The sequence below is a fragment of the Gopherus evgoodei genome, chromosome 1, assembly GCF_007399415.2.
Source record: "Gopherus evgoodei ecotype Sinaloan lineage chromosome 1, rGopEvg1_v1.p, whole genome shotgun sequence".
Taxonomy (NCBI): Eukaryota; Metazoa; Chordata; order Testudines; family Testudinidae; genus Gopherus; species Gopherus evgoodei.
The window spans coordinates 123,897,803-123,915,397 of NC_044322.1; the positions used below are offsets into that span (position 1 = coordinate 123,897,803).

Below are 17,595 nucleotides of genomic sequence, written 5' to 3' on the forward strand. Positions count from 1 at the left end.
AGCATTTACCTCATGTCCCCCTTCCCAGCTCTGATGCTGCAGATCCTTGCCTGTGTCTCATTCCCATTCCCACCTCCTCCTCCTTAGCAGGCCCAAATATACCTGCAGTGCACACCCACAGTCCACCCCTTACAATTTATGGTAATATGCCATTTTGGGGGGGTTGCGGGTCTGTGGTCTTCGACCCACCTCTTTTGTATCCCATGGGAGGGATGAGGAGTGAGATTGTGCTACAGTTAGGGACAGGCATTTCTTTTATCTTTTGTGTTTTATACCTTTCCCCCCATCTCCCTTTGACCCTCCCAACTGGTTATGTAATCTTGCCTTAAAATAGAAGTTTAAACAATCTTAAAGTGTGCTCTTGAGTAACACTTTAACTACTCTTATCTGTTCCCATTGTACTAACAAATCCATCGGACTAAGTGAATGCAACATACACAGTCTTTGTCTTTTGTTTACACATATTAGTATAAAATATAAAAATATTAAAGGTCAAACCCAAAATTCTATCCAAGTCTAACAAACAAGCCTGTATATTAGCATGTGTGAATGTAATTTGGAAGCACTGGATGTGGTAGGTATCCTGTTGGCTTTAAGAAAAGCAGAGATATTTAAAATACATTCAAGAGTATCTTCGGCACCCCAAAATTCTTGCTTGAAGAGGAAGCTTGGAATGTAGATTATCGGTAAAGTAGATCAGTTACATTTTAATATTTAGCAAAATCTTTTGTAACAGCTGAGATAATTAATTTCAGAATTCTGCTGTGTACTGGAAGTTATGCATAAGCAGTAGCTGCTTTTCACTGTTAGTTTTCTGTCACTAATTTTCATTCCACCCCCACTGAGTGAATATAATTAGTATAAAAGGGAGGATCTTAAAACTTATGAGGCCTGTCCTAAGAAACGTGTCATTCAAGAGGTTTTTTATGATACCCCTACTAAACCGAATACCTTTTTAGCTTGCTTACCTCGCACAGCGTGACAGTCTCTAAGTGAGTTTATACTTTTTAAAAAGCCAACAATTGGTCACAGCACAGCCCCTCTCCCCTTTTTTTGCCTTTGCCATCTCTGCACACTGACAAAATGGAAATCTAACTGTTGGTCTGAATCCACAAAAGTAAACACACTTTATACTGTTTCATAAAGACCATCAGACTCTGGCTCATGTGTTCTTGAACTCTTGCACTGATTTCGCTATATTTCTTCACATCCGAGGAAGGCACTTATCCTATAGCTCTAGATTGTTGTCCAAAATTAAGGAGGAAATCTGCAACATGCAACATCACCTGGACCAAAGAAGTATATCACCTGGAGTAGAATAAAACACCTTCTGACAACCCTTTTGTTTCAAAACCAAGTAGTAAATTTAAATGAAATATTACCCCAACATCTGTCTTTTTGCTGCTCCTACCTTGGATTGTGATCTTACAACCTAAGCAGGGTTGGGGTTGACCAGTACACTTGTGTGTTTTAACATGTTGAATATACTTACTTGGTTTCTCTTCCTTTTCAGCGGTGAAGCTTTTGACAGCACTTGTAAGAGTAAATCTAAATCTTGATATTAGCAAGTGTAATGCTCAAAGGCTGTATCAAGTGGAGAAGAACAGGATTTCTGTCAAGAGGACCAATCAGAGACTGGATCAGTTAGAGAGAAAAAGGAAAGAGGTGGGTCAGGTTTGTTATTTGGGTTGGGTGAAGATGTAGTAAAAGAGGTGGCTCTTTTCTGGCTGCTGACTTACACATGTTTTTCTGACACTTTTGAAATAGGGGGAGGTGGTATTTGCTAAGCATCAATGATAGATTGCAAAGCAGTTCTCACTTACGGGTTCGGTGCTACACTGACAAGCACTCCAGACGTGCCGCACACAACTGATCTGCGTATTACTACTTGCTGTAGCCATTATGCAGCAGTAGAGGGCGTAGTATTCTTCGAAGTCTCTGTTTTGATGATAGCCTCTCAAAATTGGGGATGTGGCTAGCTGGTGAATTGGCATCTCTTTTGTGCCCATCTGGTAATTTTTTCATGTCTTTTCATTCACATACATGCACACACAAAACTGGGCTCCCACAAACCATGAGCCAATTCTTTGGTCTTTGCTCAGATTGTACTCTGGAATTTGACCAAAGATACTGGAATTTGTTACCGTATGAACAAAGGATTCTTAAAATGCCATGTGACGGCAATTTAAACTATGGCTCATCTCTCCTCTGCTGCCCAGACTCCATTATTCCTTCCCTGTCATCCAGACAGCCTCTTGTGACTCTCGTACTGTCCATGCAGCATCCTGCACCATGGAAAATTATCCTTTAGGTGCTGGCATAGTTTCTTGTTGCACAAATGTGAGTGAGTGTCCCTGCCCCACTGAGCTTGCAACCAAGTAACTCGGATGTAATCTTCGAACTCCCTCATGAGTACAATTGTTGTATTTGTAAGAAGAGGCAAATGGTGAAAGGTGGCTGAGTAGGACAAGAGAGACAGACCAGGGCAAGTGTTAGCTTCCTGATCCTGGTCTCTTGGGCAAATCAGAGGGAAGGCGGGTGGGGTGGGAAGTTACTTGTCACCTTCGTGGTATCTTTATTAAACAGAAATGATAGATTATGACTAAATGATCTATTGTCTCTGAAGACCTCTACCATGTTTTCAGGGCTTGGTAAAGGTGCACACTGGACTACTTCATCCAGAGGTATTTTGGGGGTTTTCCAGCTTCTGACTTTTCTTCTACCACATGTCCAAGTATATTTGTAGTGCAGCTTTGCCGGGGTTTGTCCCTCAGCGGGGCTGTGGGGTATCCCACTGCCTCACTCTAGCTCGCCGTCTGTTGGCTCTGCGGTTGTGGAAAATAACTCACACTAGGTTAGGGGCTCAGGCCCTTGGAGCGGGGCTGAATCGACAGTCAAATGGTGGCCCAGGCCCTAGGATAGGGCGGGGCAGCCAGCAAACAGTCAGAGACTCAGGCTCTTAGATGGGCTGAGTCAGCAGTTCAATAGCAGCCCAGGCCCTAGGTCAGGGCGGGGCAGCAACCAAACGGTCAAGGACTCAGGCCTTTAAGCAGGGACTGAGTCAATAGTTCACATAGCAGCCCAGGCCCTAGGTCAGGGCGGGGCAGTGAACAAACGGTCAAGGACTTGGGCCTTTAAGCAGCGGCTGAGTCAGTAGTTCAAAAGTGGCCCAGGCCCTAGTTCAGGGCGGGCAGCAATCACACAGTCAGGGACTCAGGCCCTTAAGCAGGGGCTGAGTCAATAGTTCAATAGCAGGAGGTACTAGCCTCTCCAGGCCAGGGAGAAGTGGGAGTCTGCCACCCAAGGAGTGGGTGGCAGGGGGGACGCAGGCCCTCCCACTCCACTGCATCCCAGCCCGGGGCCCTAGCAGCAGCAAAGACTCGCTGCTGTCAGTGGGGATCCTGGCTGCAAAACATTGACATAGGTTCAGGCAGTGCTGCAGCCAGACTGGGGTTGGCTGCCGCCGGGCTACTTCCACACTCCCCCTCGTAGGGTACCTGGGTCGCGCTAGTGTCCTCGGCTGTCTCGAACAAAATCGGTTCCTCTGGGTACGTGGTGAAGGGCAGGCTCGGCTGTTCCTCAGGGTAGCTGGCACGGGGCAGGCTTGGCCAGTCCTCCTCGGGGTAGCTGGCATGGGGCAGGCTCGGCTGGCTAGGTGCGAGCTCAGGCCGGCCGTGGCCTGCTGCTATCTCCCAAGAGGGAGCTCGGTCGCAGACATCTGGTCTCTCTGGCAGCTGGTTCTCTACTGAGCTCTGCAGGTCAGCTTTTATACTTCTGGGTCTGCACCGTGACCTCTGAGGGGTGGGCGCAGGACTCAGTGGATCCGCCCACGTTGGTGTTAGGGGAGGTCCGTCCCTCAGCGGGGCTGTGGGGTATCCCACTGCCTTGCTACAATATTACAAAGACAACTTAGACCTACACCTGCAAACCAGTTGTGTTATGGCATGTATTATTCTGTGTATTGCTAGAACCAGGTTCTTTTCCTCAACCAATATATTATATTATGCGTAATGTCTTAGTACTTGGATTCATTACTGAAATCCAATGACATTTCTTTTTGATGTAGCTGCGCCAAATCAAATCCCTAATGTAGACAGGCTCATTTTTTTTGTACTGATGAATTGTGCAAACATTAGGGGTTTGCACTCAGTATAACAATGTGAATGTGGTTACCTTGGTATGAATTTCCTGTAATATAAAGGGAATTTGTCATATTCCGTACTTGGAACATTCAATTTTTTTGGTATTTTCAGTATGAACAGAAACCGCTGGAAATAGAGAATATGATGAATGCTATTTTCAAAGGGACATTCTTACAGAGATATCGGTAAGAATATTTATCATTGATTTGCTTTTGAAATAGCACCCACAAGCCTTAATCGAGACTGGGCTTCGGTGTGCTGCATATTGTACTAACACATAGGAGCCCACTGTCCCTTCCCTGATGAGTTGACAATCTAACTTCACTTGCTGAAAAAAAGAATAGAAAGGAATAAAAATAAGTCTGTACAGCGTACATGCATCCCATAAGAAAATCCCATGCAAAGTATCAGGTTAAAATCAAGATGATTATCCAAGGGTCAGTGAAATTTGTTCTGAAAAAGCACATAATACTGAATTATTTGAAAGAACCCACCTAGGCTTAGAAAATAACCCCTTCATTATGTACGCTCATTCTCCACTGCTTTGTTTGCTTCTTCCCCCTGGCTACAGAGTAATAAGTTAGTGGTTGAAAGGCCTTCCAGACCCTCAAAATAATTGTAATATGGAACTTGTGTACTTAACAGGATTTTTCAAACACTAACAAATTCTTTGTAGGGGATTTGAAGATTAAAGACGTGTTTAAAAGTTACTGAATGGATACTTAAGATGCTACTCAGGATTGCATGTATATCTGCAACTCTTGATCTCCTGCTGGAAAAAGCAGATAATTAACCTGATATCTTTTGGGCATTTATAAATGTGTTTAACACAGTTTTGTAATTTTACAGTGATGTGATTCCTGAGATCAGGGCTATCTGCATTGAAGAAATTGGCAGCTGGATGAAAATGTACCCTGATGCATTCTTAAATGATAGTTACTTGAAATATATTGGATGGATGCTGTATGATAAGGTGAGGATTTTCTCCTCCTCCTCCCTTTATCTCCCATAGAAGGAAAGTTACTTCAAGATTTTAAAAATTATTCTAAAAGTTAAAAAAATTTAGAGTTATATATTCTTAAATGAACAAAAAGTCTCCCCTCTTCCAATACTATGTTTTCTTTAAAACTCATCTAAGTAATAGAGAGCACTTACTTTTATCCATCCTAAGTACAAAGCTGTGCGGAAGTGTGTGGCACAGATCCATGGTGTGTGTATGTATAGCTTTGCTGGTTGTATATATATGTGACCTCGAGCAGTGTTTTACTTTATTGAGTAGATTGACTGTGAAACCTATCCATGCAAAGTGGTGACATGGAATACATCCTCTATGAGTATGTACAATTTTAGAGGTAGGGTAAACTATCTTAAGATTGACAATTATTACTTTGTTAAATTATATTATTTCAGAGAGAGAGACAATAATACTCTTTATTTCTGAACTGGAAAACAAGTGGAGCTATAAGAACATTTGGAGAATATTATTTAAAATCTCAACTATTTTGTTATAGTTCAGTTTCTTTTAATTACCTCTTATTCTTAAAATCTTCCAGATAATCTTTTCTTTCCCCCTCACCCTCAAGGCTTTTGTCCTCTTCTGTTTAGCAGTTTCCTGTTTTAGAGCAGAGATGAACGTAGTATGTCCAATTTTTTATAAAGTTAACCTGTAAACATATTTTTCTCAAATTTACTGGTGTGTGCCTAATAGCTGGCAGAGGCACTATTTGCTGTGAATGGTTTATTACTGGGAATGGTACTTTACTTTTGTAGGGCATCTTTTAAAATAAATGAAATGAGTTTATATAGCTGCTGTATAAATGCCAAGATGTCATAGTTCTTTGAATAGAATTTTAGTTAACTGCAAAGCCAGCAGAGGGCGCACAAATCACGTTGTTTGTGTTTCATGCTGTAACTGTACAAGCAGTGGTTAAACATCTTTAAAAGGAAACTAACTTACCAATAACAATCTCCTCTCCCACAAAGACTTCTAGGGCGCATTTAAATTGCAGGATTCTTTTGGCAGCATATAGTATACATACCCACGTAACCCTTGTCCCTTGGATATACAAAGCAGGGTGAGTAAATGGTGAGACGTGGATTAAGTCAATAGAATAAAGACATGCCTGAAGGGTGTGGGTATGAAGCTGAGTATGTGCCCTATACATTCTCTACTGGCCCAAGCTCTGCCTTCCATTTATACTGCTTTTTTAGCAGAGTAGTGTCCTGCTGCTGCAGACTTTCTCCTCCTCAGCAAAAGACTGGGAGTGGGGAAAGGCTATGTCAGCTCCCTGCTGCTGAAGCCCTGCTCCACAGAGAGGCCAAAGGGCAGTGGGGAAAAGGCTCAGCCTTTCCTCATTGTCTCCCCTTGTCAAAGCCTTACCTCACCGTAGTGAAAGTGTCTGGCAGCGGGGAGCAGCTTTCCCTGCTGCCTCCCCTCTGCTGGATCTGTTCTCTGACATGTGTAGCATAACGCACTGCAGTGTGGACACTTTCCACTGCGGCGTGTAGCTAGATGTGTGCTACTGTGCACTGAAGGTGGTATGTAGTGTAGGTGTAGCCATGGAGTCTAGAGAAGTTTCTTAGATCAGATCACAGCAACTTTTTAAGGTATGGTCAGTTAAGAGATCTTTCAAATTACGAACATAGAATTTCCATTTTTTCCTTAGAATTGCTGTCAGTGCAGTACAATATGAAAATTATAGAAATTTGGTGTCTTTGGCTAGAGCATACAACCCATCTGCTGTCTTTTACCGGAGACTGGAAACAGCTGCTTTAAAAAAAAAAAGAAGAAAAAAAGAAAAAGAAAATTCTTGCTTGTTAACTGGAAGCAATCATGCAGCAAAAACTAAGTGAGATAAAATGAGAAGGCCTCTGGATTTCATCTCCATCCAGTTGACTATTTACAATACCAATATTGCATTGCGGTCCTGGCTTTAAAAAACATACTGCAAGCTATTTCTTCCCATTTTTGTGGGGGAGCGTGTACCAAGATCAGTGTCATTTGGGAATATAGTTCCAGAGACATTTGCCAAATAATTTTAGGGCCCAAATTTGAGCAACCACAAAATTGTTTTAAACTACAGGAAAATGTAGCCCAGATAACCTGTGGCATTCTAAATATAGACCATACTCAGTCAGTCACTGGGAAGCTTAAAAAAAATGGTTTAAACCCTCATCTGGTCTTCAAAGACTTGTTTGAATGTTATGACTTATTTTACCCTTCTGATGCCATTTTGACATTACATATATTTATAATGCAGGCTTCATGCTGGCATAGAAGATATTTCCCAGACTCAACTGGATGCTCCAAATCCATTTCTCTTAGTGGTACTGACTTCAAAATAAAAAAATGAAAAGTCTGTTTATGTCCCAATAAGGATTGTGAAAACAATATCCCGAAGGTGTAATTTTCTGCAGGAACAACTTCAGTAGTTAATTATTTCTAGAAGACAGGAATAAATGTTGCTTTTTAATACTAAATGCAAAATATAGTGCAAAATCTGGCAACAGCATTCAATAGCAATAACTATACAGTTAACCCCCTTCCTAAAGAACTATCAGCCCATTTCTCAAACTTGGGCACTTAATTGTGCATTTTGACACTCAGAGTGGCACTTTGATGCCTACAGTGGATGTTTGGCTACCTACATATTGATCTGAGCAATTAGATGTGGAAAAAAAGAAAGAGTCAGGGGAAAAAAATTCCTCTGGGTGGTGGGAGGGATGGAGGCTGAAAAATAGAGATGAGCAGAGGTGGGGTAGGTGAACAGAGTAGAAAAGATGTCTGATTTTCTAAGGAAAATAAAAGGTGTACTACATACACACATGCTTGGGACATCCACATGTGTCAGCCTCGCTTTTGAGTTGTGTAGGGAGTTGTGTGATGCTTTTATTTTTAGAATGTAGCATTTTCATTAGAAAAAAAAATTACAAAAATCTAATCCCTCTTGGAACAAAATGTGTTCACATGGCAGAAGAAAAGATTGAAGAGTAAAACCAATCTTGTGAGCCTTGCAAAACTAATTTGAGATCCTCTACTATAAGATGCTAGAAAAGTGCTAAATAGGTAGATCCCTCTGTACTGAGAAGGAAGCTGAAGCACAGAGATGAAATGATTCTCTTGCAGCTTTTCAAGGGAAATGTGGCAGAGATGGGAAAAGAGCCCAAGTCTCCTTCTGACATCAAGTCCTGGGAGCTAACCACAAGATCATCCTTCTCCTGTCTAATTTCAAATTAGTTTGAGAAGTTGTCCGTGACAGGATGTTTGTATGGTTTGACCATCCTTCTATGGAAACTGCCCTCAGATGTCATGACAGTTCACAGGTACATCCTGCAACAGTGTCTCTAAAAAGTACCATCTTCTTATTCAACATATCTACTCCCTGCATGTATTCTGAGTCCTATTCTCTGACTTATCTGAAAAAAAAAGTGTTCACTATTTTTTACTTTGGCAGTGCTGTGGGGAGAGTGAGCTGGCTTCTTTTCACAGATCAGCAGTATTTTAAATTACCAGAAGTTCCTGTTGCAGAATCAGAGAGACTAGAATGGTGATTCTGGTGAGGGAAAAGAAAAGAGGGCTTTATTTATAGCAAAAAGCTGCTGAGGTCATTTGGGAAGAATTTTAAATAATGGAAAAAGCAGTGGGAGATGGGTAAACACTCACTCTGAGGAACAGGAAAATGGGGCAGGAAATGTGGCTTAAAACAAAGGAGAGAAATGTAAAGAAGACGATAAAAATAATGGTAGTGGAGGTAAATGGATTGTTCACTCTTAGTTCCTAGATGTTGTTTCCTTAACACATAAAATACATATAGGGTTAAGACTGAGAGATTTGAGGTGGGAATGGAGATTAGGAAAGGCAGGTGGTATGATTTTAGGAATTAACTTTTCCTATCTGCAGACCTATGCTCAAATATTGCCTGACTGACATGTGTAAATGACAATGATTTTCCTCTGCTCCAGTCGATGTCTGACAATTTAACATGACCAGCACTACTTAAATTTAGCACAGATATAGTCTCTATTCAGGATTACACCCCAGGAATGGAATAGTGTGGGGTGGCGCAAGCCAGTATTGAGGTTTTTCTGAGTGTCTTTATAAGTTTGCACAGCTCTTGTCTGTGGTATGCCAGGTAGAAGTCAGCGGTAAGTAACAAGTTTGGGCTCTCATCCTGCAAGAAGCTTCAACAGGTGCAGCAGTCCATCTGTGGAAATAGGGCCTTAAATTGTACAGAGGTGAACAAAGTTCAAGAAATGTGCCTGATGAATGTCAAGGTACAGAAGGATAAATTAGACAATTTGAAAATCAGTGTCCGTATTCTTTGGTGATCTTTCATTTTATATTTCTAACTAAAGAGCACCTTACATAGACTCATTAGTCAATGCCTGCTACTGCATGGCATCATTTGTGTTCCGTCTTAAGCAGGAGAATGGGCAGTTTGTGGTAATGGATAGCCTCCTTGTAGGAGATCTGCACTGCTCGGGTTTCTTTTATTTTTCTGCCATGTTAGAGGGAGAATGAAAAAAAAAAAAGCATGAAGGAGATGATAGTGGATACAAGGCTGTAATTTATTGCAGGGGCTCTGCAGACACCCTTTGCCACAAGAGTTCAGTAGAACTCAGTGAGTTCTACTTTAGAGCCTCAGAATGACTCTTTTAATATTCTTAAAGGTTTTGACCTTTTAAAGTTGCAGCATTACACTTGAGACATTTCAAAGTCTAGGAAAAGGGCACTCTTCTTATAGAACCATTGTGAATAGTAGTATTGGCTTACAGGGAAACAAATGAGGTAAATCTTTATAAAACCCATAAATATTTTTGGTATGAACCAACTATATTTGTTAGCTAAACACAGAAGGGAGCCTGAAGGCTTGTCTACACTGGAAAATTGTATCATGTTAGAACACATTTTAACCAACATGACCTCAGACGTGTTTCAGCACTCAGGGTGGGTAAGGACTATTGTGTTTACCAACATGTCAGCAGGTTGTGGGAATATACCCTAGGAGGGAATAGAGGGGATTCTAGGATTAGTCACAGCCAGTCAATGTGATGTGTTAACAGGACAGCCCATGGCTACTGTGAGTGTTCTTATCTGAAATAATTTCTCAGTGTAGACTTGGCATGAGGGAGTCTAGATGGTGTAACATAAAACCTTCACTGGGTGTCCCAACGTCAACCCAAACTCCCTCATACTGATTTAGACTTAGACTAGTTTAGTATTGTATAACATGCATACATTTTATCTCTGAATTTGGCCCACTTAGTCTTGGGACTGTAAGAAACTGTAAGTTGGTTTAATTAATATCTGAGGAAAGTGTTGCAAGAAAAACAAATAGCAGAAGGATATAAGAAGGCCACCCCCAACTTCTACCTTCTGACACCCTGGGCATTGGAATTACATGATCGTGGACTCCTTGCACTCCCATTGGTAATTGGTTGTAAATTCTGTGGGAGTGTAACATGAGCTTAGAGATCACCTCTCAGTTTGGCCCATTGTATGCTATTAGGCATATGTGACATAACTATAGATCTGTCTGGTAATGGAGATTGAGGCAGTTTTTGCTTTTTCTATCGTAGGGATTTATAGGGCTCCAATTACCATAGGATGACCACCAAATCATCAGTAAATAACATCAGTGCCAAAGATTTGTCACTTAGCAGATTCTTCTTTGTCTTATAGCAACCTGAAGTGCGGTTGAAGTGTCTTCTGGGACTGCAAGGAATTTATGACAGAAAAGAGCTGGTATCCAGAATGGATCTCTTTACTAGCAGATTCAAGGTAAATGGAAATATTATTCTATATTTTAAAAATCTGGTTTGGCTGGCCACACAGGGTCTGATATTTTGAGCAGAGTTGGCTCTCGGTCCCTTATATGGGCTAGGATTGTTGGGTGGGGGAGTTTTTGGGATGTTGCTCTTTATTCATGAGAACATTCTGTTTTTGCTTTTGCCAATGAACAAAGCGGTGTTGGCAGGCTCTGCATACAGCCATGTCCAGCCTCTTGGCCAGGATTCTTTTGGCAAGGGGTATTGGGCATCCCAAAGCCCCTTGTGTTCCTTTATCCCCCTCAAAACTGGGTTTGTATGTTAGATGTTGAATTGGGTGATTCTGCATAGACTGCTATCAGAATGTACAGTATGACTCTGTGTTGATCTAGCATGACTCTGTGAACCTTGCAGAAAGATTTCCTATCCCCAGTCTGAACAAGTCAAATGCTAGGCAGTAAATGGATAGCTTTTGAGCATCTGTTGGGTGAGCTGAGCAGAAGCTATGTACAGGCTAGTTCAGGCAGTCAGCACTCTACTTTTTAATGTTACCTTTGGTTGTGATTTCATTAACTGTCACTAGCTAGCCAGGGTTGGGCCTTGTCAGTACTTAGATAATAAAACTCACGGTGCTGCAGGAAGTGGTATTATGACTCCATAAGTGGCACTCGTCCTTTGGAGGACTGAACCAATGCCCCAGTTAGTGCATACTCTTCTGCTGAGGCCTGCAGATACAGTCTTTTGGATGTCATGTAAAACCAAGGACTTGGCTCTTCATAGTAACTAAAAATCCCATGGCACTTTCTGAAAGAGGAGGCCCATAATTCTCATGTTTTAGCCAAGTTTCAATCTGAGTAAATAAATTCTGCTTATCTAAACTCAGCCCATATTTTAAACAGTTTTACAGCAGCCCTCTGTACTTCTGCCCTAATCTGTGTAGTATTGTTGTGCGTTGTTAAACAGCCACGTGATCCAAAATCTACTTACCTCTTTAGCAGGGTTATGGCTTCCAGAATATTTTCACATTTGAGTAGAGAAATTATTTATGTAACATTGTAGCTTAGAATTTACCCTGATTTAGCAAATTGTTACTAATTGTTCTTTATTTACAAACAAGTGGCCAATCAATCTTAATTTGTGAGCTGCAGTCAGTTTCTTGTGGAGACATACCTGAATCTACACAAATTTCATATTAGTCAATTAACTCAAAGAAAAATGTAACACAATGATGGAACAACTTGGTGGTAAGCAAATTCTTACATCTCGTCATTGCGGTACAAAGAAGTCTCTTGTTACTAGTGGAGATGATCCAACTGTAGCAAAATAAATATTTGTCCAGAACAAAAAGTGTTACATCTTTTTATTGTTGTTTTACATCCATTAGGATCGAATTGTGTCCATGACTCTGGATAAGGACCATGAAGTAGCAGTTCAAGCCATGAAACTCTTGATGCTTATGTCACAGTAAATAATTTTTTTTAATGTTCTATATTGTTTTAATGGCAACGACACCCAGTTGTAACCAGTAGTGGAATCTTCTTATTACTGATGATGTGCTCAGAAACAATTGCCCGCTGCAGGACATGGGTTAAACAGGATAACTGCAAGCTAAAAGTCTATTGTGAAGTACATGTGAAGTGGTACATAAGTATGGTTATCCCATTTTAACACATTCTGGAGAATCATGTTTATTTTATAAATGATATTTTTTTAAATGTGGAAATAGGGAGATTTCTTTGTCCCTTTTTGTTTTGCACTTTTTAAAAATTTGTATTAAGATTCTGCATCACATTGCAGATACTGGTCAGATTTTAAGATCCTGCGGGAGCCAAAGCCTTTGGTGATTCAAGATATAAGCTGACTCCTGCATGTGGCCAAGGGGAAATGGCTTCCATCCATATACAACATTGCACAGTTGACCAGGTGCCTTGTGGGCTTTGCTTTTTCTCTGAAGCACAAGGAACTGGAGGAAGGATATAGAACTTGATGGATCAATAATCTGACCTGGATATGGTAAATCTTACTCTGATTGAACCAGCGACATGAAAACCTGAATGCTGAATGACAGACTGAATTTGTGACTTGCTGAGGTCAGTCTTCAGAATGAGCAGTGTGTGTCGAAGTTCCATAGGGTTTGTCTGCACTGGGAAACTTACTGAAATAGCAAGTGTAAATATGTCCTTATAAAGCTGCTTTTCCTGTTTCTTCATGTCCGCTCCTCCATTTGTTGTGTTTCTGATCAGAGCAGTGTAAGCCTCGGCCTTCTGCCCAAGGGAGTGAATACCACTCTGGTAAAGGGACTGCGCGTTTTTTCCCTATAAAGTGATCAAGGCTCTTTTGTATCTATATTAATTTAAAGTCAAGAGGGATTTTATTTGTTCATACCTAAAACCACTTCTGTATAGGCACATTAGTCCAGTGATTAGGCAAATTTATATTACAACTGTATACCAGGCCCACTGTCAGTATTCCTTCCCCCCCGCTCCACTTGTCATTCGTGTGAAAGTAACTGTTGTTCCTGCCTATCTACAGACAGTGATACCTGCAAGTAGTTTTAGGGTATGTCTGCATTTGGAGCTATGGGTTTGATTCGCAGCTTGTGTAGACATACTCGCGCCAGCTCTGATCAAGCTAGTGTATTAAAAATAGTAGTGTGGCAATGGTAGCACAGGCAGTGGGGAGCAGGGGCATGGGCTAGCCACCCGAATACGTATGCACGGGGTCCAGTTTTGTTTGTACTTGGGACAGCTAGCCTCTGCTGCCCCTTGTCACTGCCTGTGATTTCCTGGCTACACTATGTTTAGCATGCTAACTTGATGAGAGCTAGCATGAGTATGTCTGTGCGAGCTAGGAATCATACCCCAGCTTCAAGGATAGACATACCCACAATTACATGAGGCCATAGAGGTGAAATCTGCACAACTCGGATAGTAACTGTTTAATTTCTGAACCTTTGTTTGCATTACAGTACCAGAATATTCTTGAGCATTGAAGTGCTGCTTTATAATCACAGGAAGTGATTATTATCTCTCTTGACACTCCACCCACTTACGTGGCATTGCTTCAGGCGGACACCAGCCTATATATGGGAACAGAATTGGGCCCATTGTATATGTTCATTGTTGATATAACTTGCTTTTTTACAGGCAGTATCATTGTTTAAGTAACACTAATAGTAGGTAGGTTACCACTGCTAATATAAACACAACGACCACTTTGTATGACACTTGCTTCTCCATATTGCATAGATATTGCATTGTACTTTGTTACAGCAACTATGTGCGTAACATGTCCCTGTGCTAGGAAGAGTAGCACACCATTGTTAAAATACAATGACTCTTTAAACCAGTTAAGGTTGCTCTTGTTCTATATCTGAACCAACAAGTGCTATATTGGCACTGCAGCTGTTTAGCTTCTCTGGCTGTATTGTTGCGTTCATGTTCTCACTGAACTCATGAATGCTAACTATAGTCAAAAAGTTTGTTGATTGACTGTTTTTTTAGGAAAGCCTTGTCTGAACAAAGTTTAAAATTAGATTTCCAGCACTGCACATTTCCTCCTAAGAAGTTTTCCAAACAACACTTGTCCATCATAAAACATATTTCCTCGTAAATAAAATCAGTGCATGTTTTTGTTGATTAAGCCATGGCAGAGGTCCAGCAACCGCATACTTGTTGTCTTTGTTTCTGCTCCATCTGTTGCAGAGCCAACAGCGCTCCTAATCACTCTGAGCCCTGCTGATTTGGTTTAATTATTGGGAAGATGAAGATGGGAGTTGGGGACTGAAATGAATTATCCACAAAGCCAAGCAAGAATCTTATCTATTTTGCTTATAAAATTAGCACTGGCCAGTCTATACATTTTGGGTGAAGAATTGCGCTAAACTCTCTCTGATAAGGTTGCTTTAAGAGTCTGTGTAAAGATGCCTTTCCAGGAGGGGAGCCATTTCAGAAATGATTACTGTCGCTCCAGGAGCAGAGAAGCACTCGGATGGATATATGTCTGCACTGCAAGTGAAGGTGTGATTGTAGCAAAGGTTGGCATATCCATGCTAGCCTGGGTAACAGTAGCAGTGTAGATGTGGTGACATGGGCTCAGCAAGGGCTAACAACCTGAGCATACTCCTGCTGTGGACCCTGGGTACATACTTGGACACTAGCCTCTGCTGAAGCCCATGCCACCACATGTACACTACTCTTGTTATCCATGCTAGCTAGATTTAAGATGGCACGGGTATGCCTAGTTATGCTACAGTCACACCTTCACTTGCAGTATAGACATAGACCCAGGGTGTTGTACCTAAGATAGCATGGGAAGCATATCTTGGCTCATAGACAGTATCTGTTCTTAAGCACTGCAGCTTAATACATGCAGAAACGCACTAGGTGAGGTTGGGAATTGTGAAATTCCTCAAAGCGAGTAATAACAAAAGAGCGACTGTAAAGATTAGATTTGTTCAACTGCTCTGCTTCCTCTACACGTTGAGTCATAGTTGCTTGCTTACTTGGCCAAAAAATCTTCACCTCCTTTAGTCAGGCAGTTCCAACTTTTTTGTGGGAGCAGGATTCTCCTCTAGTTTCTTCATCAGCAGATTTTTCAACTAAGTTCTAACTGGATATACTTCTGGTAAGGCCTAAAAGTCTTTTCAGATACTAGTTTGAGTTTTCAGTGCTGCCAGTAAACCGCTTCCTGCATAACCTTTAAACTACATAAATTTAGTATAGAATTACAGAGTAAGTTAACATCAGTCCTCACAATGCCCTTTTTAGAGTATAACTTGAACTGGTCACACACTGGTCTATGAGATGAGGCTTTTTACTGCTTCTTTTCTCTACTCTTATGCAGAACCCTCAAGCTGTGCACATACCTGGCCTGTGTAAATGCATGTTCTTATTATCCTCCTTCCTATTCCTTCAGATGTAGATATCCATTTTTGCATATAGTCTTAACTAAATGGTAAGCTCTCTGAGTGAGGGACTTCCTTTGCTGTTTGTACAGCACTTAGCTTGATTGGACCTCTAGGTGCTATAGTAACATAAATGGTGCTACAAAATGTCATGGAATTGCCAGCATTAATGAGGACAGAGCCATGATACCAAGCTCATTACATTAGAAATCAAAAGGAAATAAAATGTGAGGAAAAATGTGAGCCACAATGATTTAGTAGAAGGAAGAAGTGAGAAAACAGTAATTCTGAAAGAGATTTGGGAATCCTAGTGGATGGCAAATGGAGATTTCAATGCAAGATGTCAGTAAAAAGGCTTGGGGCATTCTGTCAAGATATAGTGACCAAAGTGCCCCCCCCCAAGGGTTACTTCCTGCCGCCCTCCCTGCGCCCCCCACCACCGCAGCTCACCTCTGTTCAGGGCCAGCTCCCGGCTTTTTGTGCCCCAAGCAACAACAACAACAACAAAAAAAGCTGGAGTGCTACCCCTTGGAAAGTGCCGCCCCAGGCACATGCTTGGAGCTCTGATGCCTAGAGCCGGCCCTGCCTACGTTTGTGCTTTAAAAACATCCCTGTCCTTCCTGTTTCTCTGTTAGACTGTGAAATTGACTCTAACTGAAGCGGTGGAAGCCTCATTATTTAAGTCAGTTCAAAATTAGAACTAGCAAAGCTCTAGTAAATATACCATAGCAAATAATGTCACCTTGGCTGGGACTAGATAATTCAGTAGGGCTTTTCCATATGTAACTCCTATGCTTGTCTCTGAAGAAGAAATTAAGATCTGATAGGTGAATGCATTATTTCTAACAAAAAGATCAGGTAAGCCACCTGGTTAGCAAACCTATGCATACCTATTAGATTATATCTGTTGTTTAAATACTATTGTGAAAAACATTTTCATGTGACTTAGAGGAGATGGGGAAGAGAGAGACATCTTGTATGCAAATATGGAAATTATCTGCTGTCCTCTCTTAGGGTACGTCTGCACTACGGGATTATTCCGATTTTACATAAACCGGTTTTGTAAAACAGATTGTATAAAGTCGAGTGCACGTGGCAACACTAAGCACATTAATTTGGCGGTGTGCGTCCATGGTCCAAGGCTAGCGTCGATTTCCGGAGCGTTGCACTGTGGGTAGCTATTCTGTAGCTATCCCATAGTTCCCACAGTCTCCCCCGCCCCTTGGAATTCTGGGTTGAGATCCCAGTGGCTGATGGGGCAAAAATCATTGTCGCGGGTAGTTCTGGGTAAATGTCGTCATTCTTTCCTTCCTCCCGGAAAACAACGGCAGACAATCATTTCGCGCCCTTTTTCCCTGGATTGCCCTGGCAGACGCCATAGCATGGCAACCATGGAGCCCGTTCAGCTTTTTTTTTTTTACTGTCACCGTATGTGTACTGGATGCCGCTAACAGAGGCGTTATTGCAGCGCTACACAGCAGCATTTGTTTGCTTTTGCATGATAGCAGAGACCTTTATCAGTCGTTCTGTACTGTCTGCTGCCAGTGTAATTTGGCAATGAGATGATGGTTATCTGTCCTTCTGTGCTGTCTGCTGCTATCATGGGTGCCCCTGGCTGAGATCAGCCGGGGGTGCAAAAGCAAAACTGGGAATGACTCCCCAAGTCAATCCCTCCTTTATGGTTTCTAAAAATAGAGTCAGTCCTGCCTAGAATATGGGGCAAGTGTACTAGAGAACCAGTGTGTCAGAGAACCAGAGAGCACAGCTGCTCCATGTCAG

The 17,595-nt window shown here is 41.6% G+C and overlaps 1 protein-coding gene across 12 annotated transcripts in view; it reads left to right on the top strand.

Moving 5' to 3' along the window:
* The window catches only part of LOC115655737 (cohesin subunit SA-2-like), a 111,879-nt gene that overhangs the window by 27,768 nt on the left and 66,516 nt on the right, over positions 1 to 17,595 (top strand). For all 12 annotated transcript variants that reach the window (XR_004001494.1, XR_004001489.1, XR_004001490.1 and 9 more), the window contains 5 exons: positions 1,514 to 1,665; positions 4,254 to 4,327; positions 4,992 to 5,115; positions 10,825 to 10,923; positions 12,295 to 12,374. Coding sequence is in view for 9 of the 12 variants with exons in the window: in XM_030571536.1 (XP_030427396.1) it covers positions 1,514 to 1,665; positions 4,254 to 4,327; positions 4,992 to 5,115; positions 10,825 to 10,923; positions 12,295 to 12,374 (529 nt within the window). In the remaining 3 variants the exon portion in view is untranslated. The remainder of the gene's footprint in view (positions 1 to 1,513; positions 1,666 to 4,253; positions 4,328 to 4,991; positions 5,116 to 10,824; positions 10,924 to 12,294; positions 12,375 to 17,595) is intronic.